The following is an 18781-nucleotide window of genomic DNA, read 5'->3' on the forward strand; positions in this document are numbered from 1 at the left end:
TGGAAGTCATGGAGTTTCTCTTCTTAATTAAGGCCAGAGGACCTGACAGTGCCTATTACGGGAGCTGTGTTCCTGTCAAAATGAATAATGTAACTTTGTGGGAAAATCTCTTTAAGCCACTTGCAGCATTTGAGATCAATAAAATTTCATGTTACATGGTTTCCTGTATTCTCTCCTCTCTTCCCTTAAATTCAAGGCTCTTGAGATCTGCCAGCAGAGGAACTTTGTAGAAGAGACAGTCTACCTTCTGAGTAAGTAACTCAGAATAAGTAACTGTGATAAATTACACTACTTTTAAACTTTTAATAAAGTTTATAGTGTTAAATTGTATTGTCTAGTATCGTTTAACATGCTTTCACAAAGTTGGTATGCAGTCAGTACAACCAAATAACATGATTTAGAAAATAAAACAAAGCACTGGATGGATATGATGTCTTGACTTTATATATTTTGTTACTGTGTTTCTTACTTGGGTATTCTTCTGGGGCTCTGAAAGTGTTGCAGAGGCTATGGGGAACAACTTGGGCGGGGAGGTATTTTTGATACAATCTCCAAGAGAAGAGTAATATTGTTGGTTTTGAAAAGAGAGGAAAAATTAAACAAATGTTTTATTCTGAGTACATCTCAGAAGCTTAGTATTATCTTTTGCTAAGGTGAAAGATTTGCTTATATTGCTTTCTGTCTTTTTTTCCCATGAAATTAATTGTAAATTAACTCCTTCAGCTGGCTAAGAATTCTGCCTCTGAATGAGAGGCATCAGAAGACTTGTATGTATGTTTATGTATTAGTCATGAACAGAATAGTAAGCATTTTTTTAAACAATCTCTGGTTTAGTAAGAAGATATTTTGTGGACCATTCCAGTGGAGAGTAGGATTTACAAATGAATTTATTTAAAGAATAGTTCATAATTTCTGCTACTTCCTCCTGTTTCCTCTTATTTTTCATGAGTGTAAGCTGCACTATACTTACGGCAAATTAAGAGGGCCCATGTGGGCCCTTGAAGCTGGTATTTCATGTTATAGTTTATGTCCATACACATTCACACACTCCCCCTCATGTTAGCTGTTGCTGCAGTTCAGAACCCCACGAATGACCCAACACATCCTTGAGAAAGCCTCCAGGTCCCAGTCCAGCAAACTGCTCCAAGCACTTGTTCAGATTATACTGATTTGCATTCCTACATCTGAATAGACTAGATTTGGTCTTAGTTGAATTAGTTTGAGTCAACTTCACACTTACAAAATTCTTACTGAAGGAGCACTGAACACTGATAAGCAATTAGCATTTATAATCTCTTTTAATTATTTTTCCTTCCAGGCAGAATGGGTAATAGCCGCAGTGCCTTGAAGATGATAATGGAAGAATTGCAAGATGTAGATAAAGCTATTGAATTTGCCAAGGAACAAGATGATGGAGAACTTTGGGAAGATCTTATTTTATATTCTATTGACAAACCACGTAAGTGGGATAGTTTCTGGAAGCCTTGCATGTGTGGAATGCTATTGCAATTAAAGGATTGAATTACTCACATGTATGTTAGAGAAGGTGTTTATGTATGGTCAGGGAGGTGGTCTGGCTTGTGAAGCGCAACATAGCTGTCCTACTGTGCATAAAACTTGCAGTAAGGCAGCATGAGGGTGTGCTACACAATGAGTATTTGGAGGCTTAACATTGAATAAGCTCTGCGTAGTTATGCCCTTAATGACAAATCAAGGGGACAGTAGTGCTTTTAATTTAGCAGAATGAGACTTTATTTTTAGACAGCCTCAAAACACAGTCTGCAAGCATGATGAGAATGTTGCGTACTGTGTTACTACAACTGCTTCCCTTTGAGATTCTGAAAATGAAGAGCCTACACCTTTCTTCCCCTCAGCAAACCAACTAATTTATTTTGTTTCTGGGTTATAAAGGTAAGATTGGTAATAATGAGTGCATTTTGCTTTTCATCCATTATATGAACAGCTACTCCCAAGTTAAAAGGATGGACTCAGAAACATAAGCATCAGTGTTGTCAAGGAGGCAGATTCAAAGAAGTTCAAATGACTAAGAAAATAGAGAATTTTCCTAACTATCTACTCCATTAGTTTTTGCAACCTCTTCTGGTGCTTTAAATCAAGACTTTAAAGTCTCTCTTGGCACCTCTTTGCTGGGGGATTGAAAGTCTTGTTGAATTAGTGTGAGAATACATATCTTTTCATCCCTTGGCTGCTAATTTTGACAGGAAGAAGTTACCAGAATCTGTTAAGCCTTGAGAAGAATGGCATTCTCAAATTACCCATACTTGAATGCATCACTAGAAGTGATGCTACAATCAGTGACATCTTTAGAGCAAAAGGGATTCAAAACGTACAGAATTCTCTCAGTTCCTATATGTTACAGTTTCTGCCTATATGCAGAGCAACTCTAGTAATATTCCTCAGTTGTGGGGGTTAAAGAAAAAATACAGCCTTGAGTCATCATTCTAGTGTGTTTTTTAGCCAGATGCTCTTCAAAAAGCAAAAGACTTCTATTGTGTCACTCTCACCAGTGTTTAGAAACACAATTGAAATCAGGTTAGGTGCGTGAAAATTTGTTTTTAAACCCTGGAACTGGGAATGGAGTTCCCACAAAAAGTAGTTAATTTTCTCACTCTGTTTGCTTGAGTGCTCTTTTTATTGAATCAAAATGCATTATTTGCTTGTAAGTTTGGGCTGGAGACTCAGTTACCACTTTGCTGAATATGCTGGAAGTTCTGTAAATTGCCAGACTGTATCTTCCTCTCTTCCCCAAAGGCTTGTATTCAAGTAAACACAGCTGCAAGAAACATACAAAGACTCTAAAAGAGACTTAGTGTTTTCACTTCGTAGAGAACTGTCAAGGAATAAGCCAAAGCCTGCAGCTTGTCACCAAAGTAGCCTTTAGTCAGGTATTTTGCTGGATTATTTTTCTTAATTCCTTTGCCTCTTGGTTTTCACAGCTTTTATTACTGGTTTGTTGAACAATATTGGAACCCATGTTGATCCTATTCTTTTGATCCACCGCATTAAGGAAGGCATGGAGATTCCTAATTTGAGAGACTCACTAGTGAAAATTCTTCAGGACTACAACTTGCAGGTAGATGTTGCATTCTTCATGTGATACTAATTTTCAGAGAGACAGCAAAACCTCGTTGTCACTGAACAGCACAAGAAATTGCTATCATGATTTGTTCAGTCATCAGTCATGGACACTGTGGGCCAGTACAAAGCTGTGACAGAAATAGTGGAAATTTGCCAAGATCTCTTGATGGCTTCTAGCCCTTCTAAATGTCTTTCATACTGTCATAAGCCTGGTGGGTAAGTAGAAATGGAAGCATCTTGAGTGATTTTACACTGCCCAACTGTCCAGTATTGGAAAGTTTCATGACGATTACTTTTCATTCTCTCACATGAATGCAGAGGCAGAATGGAGGCAGAATGCAACATGCCCTCACTGAAACATTCACCAGGTGTTAGAGCTATATGTTGTGTCATACTAACTGAAGGAAGATGAACTTCTAAAATCAAATTTATGTCAGTGGTGCAGAATCAGTTGGTTAGAGCCTGGTGCTAATAATACCAAGGTTGTGGGTTCGATCCCTGTATTATGGACCATTCACTTAAGAGTTGGACTCAATGCTCCTTCCAACTCAGAATATTCTGTGCATGTGTTGCTGTTTATGCATAAAAAAAAAGGACTGCTCACTGGATTATGGGAGTTCGTATCCCAGATAATTATACAGATACGTGCAGTCCCCTCCCTACATGGTTGGTTCTGACACGTTTGTAAGAACTTACAAGAAGCATACCCTTCAGTGTTCCCTGAAAGTAGCCAGCAGGGTGTATTGCATTGCATATTTTAAATCTCCCTGCTACAAAAGGAGTCCCAAACCTGAATTCTCTGTCATGCTGTTCTGCATCTCTGTGCTGAAAGACAGCTACAGAGGAGTTTGAATGCCTCCAGTGTGACTATGCAGAATCCAAGAAAACATAGCTCAGTAGGCAGCTGAAACTTCAATTTTCTGAGCCTCAAACATTTGTTCCACATCTGCTATTAGTCTTTCAACATTTTGAGCAAATGGATGGGCTTGATGATTGCATTGAGGTCACGGCTGGTGTCTTGCCAGGCCAGTAAAAGCCCGTATCTCTCTTCAGGGCAGGGTTTAAGCCTTTCTAAGGCTTTTCCATTATTTTGTTTTTATATGAACTCCAGATTATGACCTTGGCTATTTCAAAGGAACATTTTACATTTCTTCATCTCTCGACTCTTGTTATATGCAAGGAACCTCCCCGGATAAATAGATACATGTTTGCATATAATGCATGTTGTAACATTACTTCCAGGTTTTGACTTCATTGGGTGCTAGTATCCTTCCAAAATGATGCTAGTTAAATACCATGCTGCATTTCAACAGTTGCATGTTAATCTTGCTGCTGTCAGTACTGCCATTGATCTTCCTGTTTCTGCATTCTCATGAAATCAAAATGTAGTATTTGTTGTGTTTGCAGGCAGACTGAGAAAGTGCTGTAAGCATAGCTTCAGCTTTACACATATACAGAATATATTGTGTGGCTTCAGACAAGGCTGATGACAACATTTGGTCATATTTTGGGGATGAATGTATAATTTTTTCTTCAAATACCTTTTAACAGAATTACTTTTGAATTAAAAGGGTGTATTTAACCTTGAGAATGATACCTAAAATGATTTGCTGTTAGCATTGAAATGATTAATGGATTTCAAATTAATTGATTGTGGAGTTGGATAGCTCTAGGGCTAAAGTTTAGATTTCATAGGGATAATAGAAATTAAGGAAGCTTAATGTAATTTGTGCTTGGCTTGCTTGTATGATAGAAAAAAGTATAGCGAAATAAAAGGCAATATTTCATTAGAGAAATGTAAGTTATAGTTTAAAGTAAGTCTGTTCTTTAAGTGTTACTGGCAATGTAAAGTGCACTGTTTATGAACAGATGGTATATCTACATTGAAATTTAGGGGTCTTATTGCTGGTCTTGCACACTCGCCTAAGTAGCCAATTGGCAAGCTCAGATTTTATAAAGGGACTGTTTCTGCATTCAGCGTGTGCTTCAGGACATGGCTGGGACTTCAGGTGAATGTCTAAGCAGCTTCTCCTTGCTGAGGGAAGTTCTGCCTTAGTGGAACTGTTATTGCTGCTTTATTAGCTGTTTTAAAACGAGTCTTTGGTGTGTTTGTATGATGCCTGGTCATACCTGTACACGTTGTGTAGGTTCATGCTGAGAAGTCAGTGGCCTTTATTCTGGCCTGGCACAACTCTGTCTTTTGGTAGAAACCTCCTGATACGTAGCATGAAACCTACCAGACATTTTGAACTCATTCAGAAATACAGATTTCATTGGCTAGGATTTTCTATAACTTCATCTTTTTGGATCTCGAGATCTGTATGCATGTAAGTTTCATTGTTCTCATTTTCAAAGGCAAAAAGAATCTTGTGCTAAGATCCATGGAGGAGCACAGGTGAAAAGGGAACCTGCTCCTTGACTTGCAAGTCACTGCCTAACACAAAAACTGTGCTGGTCTTTTCATAATGTTGGCTTCCCAAACAATGTTACCACTGTGCCATTATATTGTTTAATTATGGGTTCCTTTTGCAAGCCCTGATAAGACTGTTTTATACCTATGTAAGCATGCAAATGCAAATTTCCTATTATGCTCTTGATTTTTCATACCAGTAAACTTTACTTAGATGTGATTTGAAATATGGAGGAGTAGGAGTTAGAAAAGGCCTTTGACAGACTTTGTCTTTTTGAAAACTGCTCTTTCCATCCCAGCGAAACCAAGTAAATCAAACTGAGTGGCTGCCAAAGTATGTGTGACTCACAGCATGCATTAGAGAATCCAACAAGAAAGTCTACTAATGCAAATTTGATTGTATTTTTTTTTTTAATACGGACTCTTCCTTGAATAATTTTTATTAACATTGGCAGATTGCAGACTGATTGTGTCACTTTAACAAATTGCCACCCACTAGATGAACTGCTGCAACTGTTCTATATGCTACTATAAGCTCACCTCAGCTGTGTGGTTAACCTTTAAAATCTGATCACTCCCAACCAACCAAGCATAGCACTAAAGCAGAATTAGATATTCTTTTGGGCAAAAACAAAATATAGATCATGTACGATTTTTTTCTTAGGTTACTATTTCAAGTAAGCACTACTAATTTGCTTTTTTCTCTGACATTACAGCTCTGCTTTACAAGTAGAGATCTACTAACCTGCCTTCCAGAATACCCATTTTTATTTTCCAACTTCAGGAAATGTAATTCTGCCATGAACTTAAAACTGAGCACACTCCTAACTATTCCCCTAAGCAGGGAAATATTTAAGTGCTCATTTAAGTGGTTTTCTGAATTGGGATTAAAACCTGAAGTGATTTTTTTTTTGTTTTTTCACCCCTGAGGATGATTTATTTTGGTTTTTTCTCTTTGTCATCATTTGAGTTAATGTATTAAAACCATAGTACATAATCAAGTGACACTGTGTGACTGTAGTGATGAAAGTTTATTTACTGCTGAAATAATACTGATTTTAGTGTTTATACACAGTAACATTCACAAACAACAAAGTTATGAAGACATAGACAATGAGAACAAAGTTATAGTTCTCTGAATTTTAATAGGAGCATTTATCAAAGAAGTGTAGTCTGAAGCTTTTTTATTGCTTTTGAAATCTACTTTGTTGCTACCATAAATTTATAGATAAATTAGACATGTTGGCTTAAAGAGAAACCTGCTTACTTATTAGAAATTACACATTCCTCGTGCTTTTTTTATTTAAGTGCAAATAAATCACCATTCTCCAGATTTCTAAAGCATTGTATCACACGTTTCACAAAGAAGGCTGAGAGAAAAATCCCCTTATTTGTAGACTTGTGAGTTAATTATAAGCCTGCTAAGCTTTCCAACTGTATAAAATAGGTGTCTTTTCAGCTTTGGTTTGTATCTGAATGAAATGTAGCAAATTATTGTGGTATTGGAAGATGCTTAAATACCTCCTTTGTTTTATAAAGAAATGCTTCATTTTTCACTCTATGTCATTTGTAAGAATACATCTTTGAAAGATGTTGGTATTTTAAGTCTACTTTTTCCCTAGCTTTAAAATACAGAAGCAATTTGTTTAGATATAGTACTATAGATTTTGTGGATTAGGCATTTTAGTCAAATGTTGACTTACTAGTTTGCACTTTGCTTGAACCTGCAGTAACTCTGATGGGTAACAGACATTGATCCATCCACAGAATCCACATCTATCCATTCATAATAGAGTTTATGAACTAGCAGAACCCAGTGATAATCCAATGAATGCTGCTTGAAATAGCACCTGGAAAAATTGTTAGGTTATGGTCCTGAATGTAACTAAAAATGCTGTTCAGACACCTTGGAGGCACTAGGGGGCAGGTGGCAGCTTGCACAGGGGGACAGGGCTGTAAAGATTAAAAATAATGTGCTTTTAATTGTGGTAGTGATTCTATTTGAAAGAATTTTGGTGAGTGGCCTTGAGAAAGTTGGACTTGTTTGAGGGTTAAGCTGAATCAAGGCCTGAATTTACTCCCAGAGCTTTGAATATACCCTTTCAAATTAACTGCATACTGCAGTGCTTTTCTTTAAAGATAATGTTAGGCATTTGTAAATCAAGACTGTTTTAATTAAATAGAAGGGTTTATGCCTAATATCTTCCCTAATAGAACCAGAAAACAAACTATTTTTTGCAATAGCTGTTTTGGTTTTAGCAGTTTTCATTAATTTCATGAAAGGCATTATTTTTGCACAAAACTTCTTTCTGTAGGTGCATGATGCTGTTCTGCTTGTGCTCACAATTATATTCTTTTAAAGGATAAATAAAATTCAGTTTCATTCTCAATTCTGTTTCTTCTTGGAAAGTGGTTTCATTACAGATTTATGCCCAATGTCAGTTTTAACTAGTTCAACTTAATTTTAGGTCCACAGTTACCTACTTAGCCTCCCTTTTAATGAAGCTCCCTCTCTCTTGATACCAAATTCCTTCTCCTTTGCTTTCTGTAACTCTTAAATTATCCATCTTTGAGGTTTTCAATTTCTACAGAAGTGTTGAGATACTTAACCTTGAGAATTGACATTTTACATTATGCATTGTGATTTTTCCTTTTATAATAATAGCTGCCTACTATATTCCACTTCTAGCAAAATAAGGTCTGACAGTCATTAAATGTGGTATGGAAAGATCTTAGTGTTGTTTAAATAATGGCAGAAAGTGCATATTTCTTAAAAGATACGTTTTATCAGGTGTTTCTGTTACTCCTGGGTTTTCAGGCATCAAACAGTATTGAGGTTTTCCAGTGATCTAGTGATGTCTTTTGTTTCCCTCTTCATTTTTCTTTTTTAATGAAATTTTCCTATTGGCACACTGTATTTTAATTAGAAAAGGCTAAGACACACTTCCATCTTCCCACTGTATCTTTGTTCTGCTCCTTTCATTTAACATGGTTGCAGCACGAAGGTTGTCAGAGTTCTAGAAACATTTGGACAGTGTTCACAGGCACATGGTGTGATTCTTGGTGCTCTCCTCTGCAGGGCCAGGAGTTGGCCTTGATGATCCTTGTGGGTTCCATCCAGATCAGGATATTCTATGACTCTATGCTTGTTTTACTCCTTTTACTTCAGCATGGGGGGGGTTTCATCTGTCTTTCTGAAACAGTCTCATTCAGTTGTCCTTGCTAAAAGTTTCTTGGGTTTTTTTTCAAACCTTGCAACATTTTTCTTTATTTAGAACAAAATTTTACATTCTTTGTTGCCTTTGGATAAAGTTGGCAGGGGAAAGATATAGCCAGATTGTTCCTGAGATTATCAACAGATAAAAATGATTAATTTTCTAAGTGTTTGTCTTGTAGATCTGCATTCAGTTGCTGGTGCTCTGAAATGTTTTATAGCTCAATGTCTCTAACACTGGAAAACTGTCATTCACCCATTGATATGCCCAATTTTAAATGCTCATAGTGTTACTCAGTGTTAATTTTTTAATGTACTTCAGATTTGCGGTCTTATCTGCATGTCATTCTTAGCAGTGTGGCCTTATTACTCTACAATGTGTGTGTAAAAAGGTAGAGTTTTGGACAGTGTCCACATGGCTATAAAATCTATTATTGTATTTCTTCTTAGGTATTTGCACTGTCTTAGAATGCTCAATATTTCCTGTGATACAAATGATCAGAAGAAAGGAAGGAACATTGCTTCTTTATACCTCTCTTTTAATAGGGTTGGTCACATTATAATTGACTGTGAGTATCTTTGGAAAGCACTTTTCAAAGGAATTGTTGTCTTGGAAAACAAATTTCCAAACATCAGTTTGGGAGGAGAAAGAAAAAATTCCAAAATACTTACTTGGGTTTGTCATATTTCCATACTTGCTTCATTAAGTATTATGAAATAAGGCTCTGTATAATTTTTATGCCCTTGCTTCTTCTGTGTTTCAAAACAGTTTCAGGCAATGACAAGTCAATCTAATGAAAAATACCAAATAAGTCAAAAGGAAGCTGAGACTTTTGCTAAGGAGGAATGAACTAGGGACCTTTGATTAGTTGCACGGACATTTAATACTGCTTATTAAATGACACCTCAGCAGGATATATGTTGGAACAAAATATATTTTGAATTGCTGTGTTTACAAAGGTTTTATGATTATCAAATATCTTTTCTGAAGAAGACAGGAAAGATATACATAGAAGTTGTTTTGAAATGGTTTGGAAATTAATTCTGAGGGCACTGTATAAATTCCTTACTGTTGTAATTTATTAACACCATCTCATAGAAAGATGTTCATAATTTATGATAACAGTATCTTTGTAAAGGATTTTATTTCCTGACATTTGTTCTTGTTTTGTGGGGTTTTGGGTTTTTTTATTGTGGACTTTTCATTTAGGTAGAGGTGATGGCAACAATAGGTTCCTCCTTTGCCTCCTTTGTAATACCTTGAAAAGTCTTAAACATTCCTTACACTCACTGTGGCAGCAGAGAAACACAGTGGGGATTTGTCAAGATAGTTGATATGCCCATCTGTTCAACAACCACTGTCTTTTATGTTCTTTGCACCAACAGATCTTGCTGCGGGAAGGTTGCAAAAAGATACTCGTTGCTGATTCTCTTTCTTTATTGAAGAAAATGCATCGAACTCAGATGAAGGGTGTCCTAGTGGATGGTGGGTACAGAGGAAACATGATGACTTTCAAGGTTTTAAGACTATTGCTTGGTTTATTTACCCCCTGACTGTCTGCTTTGGAAGCTGCCCAAAAGCCTGAGTTTTTTTACCTTATCTGTAGAGTGTGGTAGGATACTAGTTGCTTTTCCCCTTTGCAAAGGAATTACTTGTATCTCAAAAACTACAAGACCCAGCATGCAGCTGTTTCTCTTGATCAATCTCTGCAAAGCCAGTAATGTATTGTGTCCTGCAGTTTGTCTGTAAAGGCGAAAATGTTGTTTGGTGCTAACATGGACAGTCAGATAATAATAATCTGCAGCCAAAGCAAAAGATACAAGGTGGTTGTCAGAAACAGTTGAAAATATTTTGCACGGTGCTAAAGATGCATGTGAGCAGCACTGTAATTCACACTAGCTGAGTGTTAATAGCAAGAGACAAAAGCTGACAGGACAGAGTACCAGAGCTTCTGCTCCAAAATGCTGCAGAGTTAACGGCCACCCATCCCATGCTCCTTTTTTTCAGTTTGTGTTTTGTCTCTACAGCACTGATCCTAAGCAGCCTTAATCCTGCAGTTCTGCCATCATCAGATCTAAATATTTATCATGTTGTTGTTAGAAATGCTACTTCAATATTGCTCTTCAATTTTTAGTAGATTCTGTTAGGCATCTTAAGTAAATGCTTTAAGACCAAGCTCCATTTCTGTAATGGCATTATGTTCATGGCTGCTTTATAAAAAAGTAAACATGGAGTTTGTTAACAAAGCTGTTCTTAGTTTTCTTTTGTTTTGTTTTTCAGAGGAGAATATCTGTGAATCATGTCTGTCTCCAATACTTCCTTCAGGTAGGATGCTTTTCTAGAAAAATAAAGAGGTTGTAAATTTTTAAATTAATATTTTAAGAGGAGCTACGGTTTGCATTTATTCATAAAAATGTGTAATCTCCCTTGGTGATCACTGTATAAATTTCAATCTCCTATGCAAAGCTTGCTTTTGAATTGTGACATGGAAGTGGAGTCTAATTGGACATTTTTTGTTGCAGTAAACCCAGATACTCTTTTTTTATTCACCTTTGACTTCCTTATTTTCTGTTTTGAATACATGGAATTCAAGGCAACTTTTAATTCCATCAACATACGTATTCTCAAAGATTATTTGAACCACAAAACTAAGCTGCTGCCACCAAATCTTGTCCTCCTCTGATGATTTAGACTGAACTTGTAGATTATAAAATTTTATGGAATGTACTTTTTGTCTGAATGGTGGAGAGTTCTTGGCTTCAGTCATGGCTGCCATGTTTGAAACATCTTAAAACCGACTAGCTTTAAAACACATTCTAAAGTTAGTTTTGAAACTAGAAATTCAGAATGTTATTTTGGAGATGTATGTGCTGCAAGGCAACTATAGTCCAGAAATATCAATGTAGTTGTTGGGTGTCTTAAAAAGAAGTAATTTTACTAAGAGAATATCTGTCGTGGCATGTTCAAACAAGAATATATAAGACAAAGCATATGTACAGACATTTGTTTGTTTTCTAAATGTTAATAACCCGATATAATCAGTTACAGTTTATCTGGTTTCTACTATTTTTCACTTAAATAAATAAATAAAAACAACTATACTGGGATCATGTGCAGCAATATACAGAACAGGAAAACCTGGCAGAGTTGAATGTGCTAGTGCTTTGAGGTATGTGTGTTGAAGAAAAAAAGAGCCAAAGTAGAATGTGAATGATGTTCATGAATAAGGTGGTTATTCTTTAGATATGTGGATGTTGTATTTAGGGTTCTAATTTGGCTAAATATTCATGTGGGAATGAAAACCCACATCATGCACCTAGGCAGCCTGCTGCCAAATTTCAGGATCATGCCGTGCAGTGCAGGCACTAGAACTGCTCAGTATTCTGGTTCTTTTCACAGTAGTGCAAGAATTTTTCTGCTGACTTTTCTTCAAAGCAGCTGAATTATTTGGTGGTAGTTTACTGTTCTCCCTGCCCAAATTTAGCATGTAGCATTTATTGACATGAAAAATTCCTGGTGGAAGGGTATACAGCATTTAAGCCACGGAATAAAATTGTTTTGTAACTCCATCACTGGTATACATTACCTGAAGCCATCACTCTTCATGGTTTCTGTGAATGAGCCAGAATAATTTGGAAATGATTTTGAGAGATGTTACTCAAAGTTTCTCTGTGTATCATAGAATGTGGGCATATATTGCTGTAGCCACTAGATCATTTGTTTAATCGCCCTGTTGAATGAATTTATTTTTCTGTTTCCCAGATGCATCCAAGTCCTTCAATGTGGTAGTGTTCCACTGCAGACACATGTTTCACAAAGAGTGCCTACCTGTACCTAACACAGTAAGAAATCAGCTTAATATGTCTGACACCTTTGCTGAAGATACAGTGATATATTTTTTTCTTTTGTCCTTAGCTGTGGGATAGGACATGGGTCTATGAGGAATGATATGATTACAGTAATAACTTGAGATGATACCACATAGTAGTATGTCACTAAGGAAAGGGAATTTAAGGACCCGGCCACTAAAGTTCATCCAATGTGGAAAGAAATCACTGCTGTTTGAACAGTATTTTATCACTTTCTGCAACCTGAATATGTAATCCAGCTCTGAGACATACAGGGAATACAGTCTGTCTAATTTTTTAATTAATTATTTTCCATTCCAGCTTTTACTTTAATTAAACATACTCAAAGACAAGAATAAAGGTATTTTCTCAAGTGAACCATATTAAATGATTCTGACCTGGAAGACAAAAATCAGTCATTTCAGAGTGAATGTTTAAGTATCTTTGTAATCATCCTTATGGTCAAAACATGTTTTTCTTTATAAGTTTTTGGGATGGTTGGTTGGTTTTTTCAATTAACACAAAGCAAAAAATAACTTCTAGATATAACAGGGTTTAAATTTAGGAACTAAATCATTCAAATGGTAACAAAATCACATAGAAAATTAAATTTAAGTTTTTAAGATTCTGTATCTGTCTCTGAAAATTTACATGTAGTGAAAAAATAGCTTTAGTGAATCACTTCTTCTGTAAGTAAACAAAGTGCTTGCAGCCATATGGTACAGCATGTATACTTAAATATGTTATGAAAAGCTTAATGTATTAGATCATTTGTATGAGAAAGCCCAAATAGTAAATATTTCTTCAATATTTACCCCAAATTTTATTGTGAGAAATAATTTAAAATTTATCTAGCATTCTCAGTTTTCTGGGGCCAGAAACTGGTTAGGTGGGATTTTTAAATGTTACACTGATATAATATGATATTTATTAATAGACAGTATGTGTGAATACATGGGTGTCTGCATGTGAAGGAGCCAAATTTCCTCTGTTATATTGTATTTTGTGACCTTAGGTGATCAGTCATGTTATTGATATTTGGTTATTGGTGACATACTGAAAGGAAAATAGTGCATGCACAAAACACACAGAGCTAAACACAGAGCAACAATAAATACGTATTTGATGTGAAATGACAGTATTTGGGCCCTGATCTCACTTGTCAGAAATCTGTGGAGCACTGTCCAAAGACAGAGGTGTGACTAAGGCATCCAGTGGTTATTGGAGCTGACCAAGTGACTTTACTCTCGTCTTTATATATTAAGATAATCAGTGATGCTTTTTACTGTGTACTTTTCATTTTTGGTGTGGAGGAAATTTGACCTTACTCTTCTGGCAGGTGGTGGTAATGCCCTTGGAGTGAGTGGCGAGTTGTACCCTCTGGCTCCAAAACAGCCTGCCTTACTATGTTTTTCTATATTGTCCTTCCTCACCTGTCCATGACTATGTTGACAGGGAACAGCCTGACTGTGAGCAGTAATTTTGAGAAGGGCATTAGCACTTTTCATTCATCTTCACACATTCTGATGTGGCTACATTTCTCTGAGAGTTTCCTGTTTTCTTTTTTTGATTTAGGTATCTTCTGTCCAGTTCTGCAATATATGTAGTGCCAAACACCGGGGGCCAGGAAGTGCAATCCTGGAGATGAAGAAATAGCAGTTACCTAGTTCTCCATGTCAGTCAGTGACACCAGATCTGTTAGGACCATACAGAGCCACTGTATTTTTCCATTAGACATCATTTCTGTATGTAATTTTGATTGTGATTTAAAAGTGGTTCCTGTAATTTATCCTGTTTATTGAATATTTTGGGGAAAGAAAAAATGTGAAAACCTTTCTCTGGTAGGTCTTTGTTATGCAATTCATATGTCATGGTTCCTTTGCTCAGCTTGTTACTTCATACTGGAACAGAAAAAAAAATAAGATGGGAAGAAAAAACCCATACAATTTAGAGAGTTGTGTTTGCTATCAGTTAATGTGCTTTACAGTTTGGATCCACATCAGACTTATGGTTAGATATTGTAAAGAAAAATGTATTGCCATGAATTCAGCTCACCAGACTACTTCAGTCCTGATTTAGTCTATTAGGAACCTGTTTACCTTGAGACCCATAGGAGTCTGACTCCTTTCAGTGGAATTGCTTCAGAACTTGAAGTTGTCTGTGTGCCAGCTCATATCTTCAGTTAACAAATTTCTTAACCACGAATTCCATACATTGGCAATTTGCCTTGGTTACACATTCATAGTTCATTAGAAACTGGTTGATTTCTCAATTCATCTTCACAATGCAATAGTTTAAAGTGAGCTTTTCTCATGTTCAACTCATCCAGAAACTGTATTTTTAAATGTCAGCAGTAGGTCTTTATGCTTATTTTATGTGTGGTTGAAGTGTATGATTTCATTTAAGTGCAAGGAAAAAAAGTATATCTGACCTTTCAAAGGTAAGATCTCTAGAAGTTTCTTTTGGCTTTAGAAAATAAACAGCTAAGTTAAGTCAATTGGATGTTAACAAGACCATATTTTCATTTGAACTGCATTCTGTTTTGTTGATCCAAAGGAAGTGATCTTTCAGAATGTCTTCACAGTAATGTAATCTGTTTATAATATATGCTGACTAAATTCAATATAAGCATCTGTTCCTTAAGAAAAGTAAATCAGAACTCCCCAGTTATCTTTGTGCTTTTTAATAACTTGGGTTTGAAAATAAAAATACATTGTTTTGCCATCAAATTGTACAGTTTAAACAAGTTAACATACTAAGTTCTAAAACAATGGTATAGGGATACTGCGGTCTATCTGTAAAACTGGAAAATACAGTACCTCTAATAAAATACCTTCTTCTGTACCTTATTCCCATGTAAGTACACTTTAAAATAATTTTTACTGTGGAAACTTGGATTTCTGGTTTATGTATACTCATAATACTCTTTTAAAATCCTCTGGGCAATTGGTCTTGCAATCTGAATAATGATTTTTTGTTGTCCACTGTGCAGATCTGTATAATACTAGAATAAAATTTTATGTGTTTAGAAATGCTAGGATTTACTCTGCATGATTACATAGGCAAAACAATCATTAAAAGAATAGATCTCTTAAAAGCATAGTAATCTGTTGTGTTAATACAGACAGCTGAGGAAAAATTTTTAAATGGTGCAAATTATTAATGAACATGGAGTAGGTGGCATAACGTAAGGATAGGAGGTTTGTAGTGCTGAGCATAGTCTGCACACGTCAAACTTCACTCATAAGAATTAGTGCCTGGCTTTGCAGCTGTTCGTTTTCAGCAGCTAGTACACATTCTCAGGTATATTGTTTGTTTATCCATTCTTCACTATACTGATCAGGAAAGCTGCTTAGATTCCTAGTAAATTAAATGCTGCAGTGAGCTCAAGGGTTGTTTCACCATGATGTTTAAGTTATTGCATGCCATGCCTGTAAAAGTTTAAAAACTTTTTTAAACCCCCCTTCTTCAGTAGCTTTAAGCAGCTTTTCTATATTCTATCCTAAGAATGCAATAAGCTGTCAGCTTACAGGAGGAAAAAGTCAAATTACTTCTATACATGTATATGGCAAAGTGTCCTGTAGCTTAGAGTTATGTGATAATTTCAAAAAGGTGTATTTTTTACTTCAGCTTGGCCTTAAATTCCCTAAAGCATTTGAGCATTCTGTGACTCAGTTTGCTAGTCTGCCATCATCAGCAATACTGCATTATACCCTGGCATATTCTTTGCATTATGCAAGTAATTTTAAATCACTCTATGAAAATCTAATCAAAATCTTCTCTAAATCCAAAGCTCCTTTCATTTGAGCTTCAGGGACTACCCTCTTCATGTTCCTGAAGTCCAAATTTGCTCATTAAGATTCAGCAAGAAATGTACAGACCTGACTTTGATTCACTCTTCTTCCTAAGAAGCCTTTACACCATAGAAAACAACTGATGTTGGAGTCTAAAATATTCAGCTACCCAAGAGCTTTTCTTCTGAAGAATAATTTTGCCCAAGAAATAACTGTAAAGTTGCAGAGCCTTTCAGAAAAGTAGAGTAGCACTTAATCAGTTTCACCAGCACTTACTTCAGATGTCAAAGTTCTTGTACTTCTAAGGTAAACTTAAAATAAACTTAAAAGCTTTTTTTTCTCTGATATATCCCATTCTCTGTGAGTTCTTGACCAATGAAACCAGCTGAAAGGATTTGTGATGGATCAAGTAAGTACATACTGGTTTGTCATATCAAAAGACAGAAAACTATTTTGGTTTGTAGCAGGACATCTCACCCCCACAAGAACTTATCTCATTAACCAGTCAGATAACTCAAACAAGACAAGCTGTCTTGTAGTGAGTTATTTTGGTGCCATGGAGTTAACACTGGTCTGGAATCTCCCAACTGCCGATAAACATCTCGCTGTTGAAGTGAGATCTGGCCCGGTAAGTTGTCTGACTGACAGACACTCACTTTACAAACTATGAAAACCTCACCAAACTTTAACAAAGCATAAATCTTCTATACATTTTCCTGAAAATGTATGGGAGCTTTTCCCATGAGTAGGGATGCCTGCTTTGCAGTTATTCCCCCGGGGTTAAATAAAGGAATCTGTGTACATTATTTCAGTGGTAAGTTACATTCGACTCCTATTTCTTTTGCTAGCTTAATTATAGGTACACCTTGATATAGTGCAGTGTTAACATGTTATGCTGTAATCTATTAGTAGTTCTTTTATACTGTGTAGTAAGTAATTCTGAGTAAGATGTTTCATCTGTTATCTCTTGTCTGTTTAATAAAAAATTCATTTTTATAAATAGACCTGATCTGCCATCCTTAGAACTTGCGGGCCAAAGTGATTTCTTAAATTTAAACTGTTGTCAAAATCTGAGGCTAAGGCAGGGCTTCTTTAAAGCTCCCACTCATCCTGTGACAGGCTAAAAGTGAGTCTTTGGATGATTTTTCTCATCTCTCCTTGTTTCATTATTTTAAACCCTCAATGCTATGTGATAGGCTTGGTGAAAATATTGGGATACACTGAAGATTTTGGGGGGCCCAAGAGATGGGGAGCTAGAGGTGCCTGCTGAGCATGAGGCTATTTAGTCCTGCTGAGAGCTCAGGTAAAGTGGACAGCGTCAGGATAAAGGTTGACTTCTGCAAAAGGAGAGGTTAATTGTTCTACTGGATCAGTGATACGTTCAATCAGCTGTATGTGGTGGGCAAGAGTCTGCTGCCCACCCTGACATGATTCAGTGGGTCAGTTAATCCTTCAAGACGTTCTATATACAAAGGTATGTCCCCTATAGCTGCACTACAGGAAACCTTGAACACATTGGGTATTAGTGTTGGAACATGAATAAGTTCAGTGTCTGACACTGGTCTTGTGTTACAGAGCAAGAGCAAAGACAAAATTAGTTGCTTGCTTCCCTGTTTTTGGATCCATATCATATTCCATATGGTATCATATTCCATGGATCCATATCAAAATACGATATTTTGGATCCATATCATATTTAGAATAACTGTTTTCATGGACAGTTACTGCCAAGGATTTGTCAAGCACTACTGTAAAGCAACTAACAAGAAATAGCAAGTTGTCTGTTACGTTTCAAAATGTGTTTTTAGTAAAAGACTATGCTGCAATATGTTTTTCTACATTTTGGCTGATAATTGGGTAGACACTTTCAATATTCTGTATAGAATTCACAGGTTGGTCTAGCAAGTGTTCATCGTAGGGAATTTAATCACTTTCCATCTTAGGCTTAATGTTTATTCAGCTGGAATCTTTTAAGCAGGCACAGTTTTACTCTTTGCTATTGAGTACACTACCACAATGGTTTTCTGCTTGCTGAGTAGAGTCCTGACTGTAGTTCAAGAGAACTGGAAATAATCTCTTAAATAAAAAGTCATGGTGGATTTCCTGCTTCTGAAATATTGTGATTTAGCATTCAAGTATTGTTTGTCTTTAGTCACCTTGGAAATACAGTGTCATCTCTGCAGGCTGGTTGCACTGGTCCCTGCCTATCTTACTTGATAGCAGTTTGGAAAACTACTTGCAGGAAAATTCTTAACCTAATGCTGAACAAAGGGGATTATCTGAATGAGAAAAATCTCTCTGAGAAGCCAGTTTTCCCTCTGCGTTGTACAATTCTGGCCTGTTATTCAGGCAGTGTAAGTTTTACCCTTGTTTATAAATACTAGACGTAACATCAGGGTCTTTTCCTCTCTAGAA

General features: G+C 36.2%; 1 protein-coding gene across 2 annotated transcripts in view; it reads left to right on the plus strand.

Annotated features, from left to right (window-relative positions):
• VPS41 (VPS41 subunit of HOPS complex) overlaps nt 1–16711 on the plus strand; it is a 122543-nt gene extending 105832 nt beyond the window's left edge. For both annotated transcript variants that reach the window (XM_069007822.1, XM_069007821.1), the window contains exons 23-29: nt 197–251; nt 1319–1459; nt 2958–3094; nt 10110–10209; nt 11005–11049; nt 12487–12566; nt 14148–16711. In XM_069007822.1, coding sequence (XP_068863923.1) covers nt 197–251; nt 1319–1459; nt 2958–3094; nt 10110–10209; nt 11005–11049; nt 12487–12566; nt 14148–14228 — 639 coding nt within the window. In that variant the 3' untranslated portion in view covers nt 14229–16711. The remainder of the gene's footprint in view (nt 1–196; nt 252–1318; nt 1460–2957; nt 3095–10109; nt 10210–11004; nt 11050–12486; nt 12567–14147) is intronic.
• Nucleotides 16712–18781: the final 2070 nt, after the last annotated feature.

This window comes from Aphelocoma coerulescens, chromosome 2, assembly GCF_041296385.1.
Source record: "Aphelocoma coerulescens isolate FSJ_1873_10779 chromosome 2, UR_Acoe_1.0, whole genome shotgun sequence".
NCBI classification, from domain to species: Eukaryota; Metazoa; Chordata; class Aves; order Passeriformes; family Corvidae; genus Aphelocoma; species Aphelocoma coerulescens.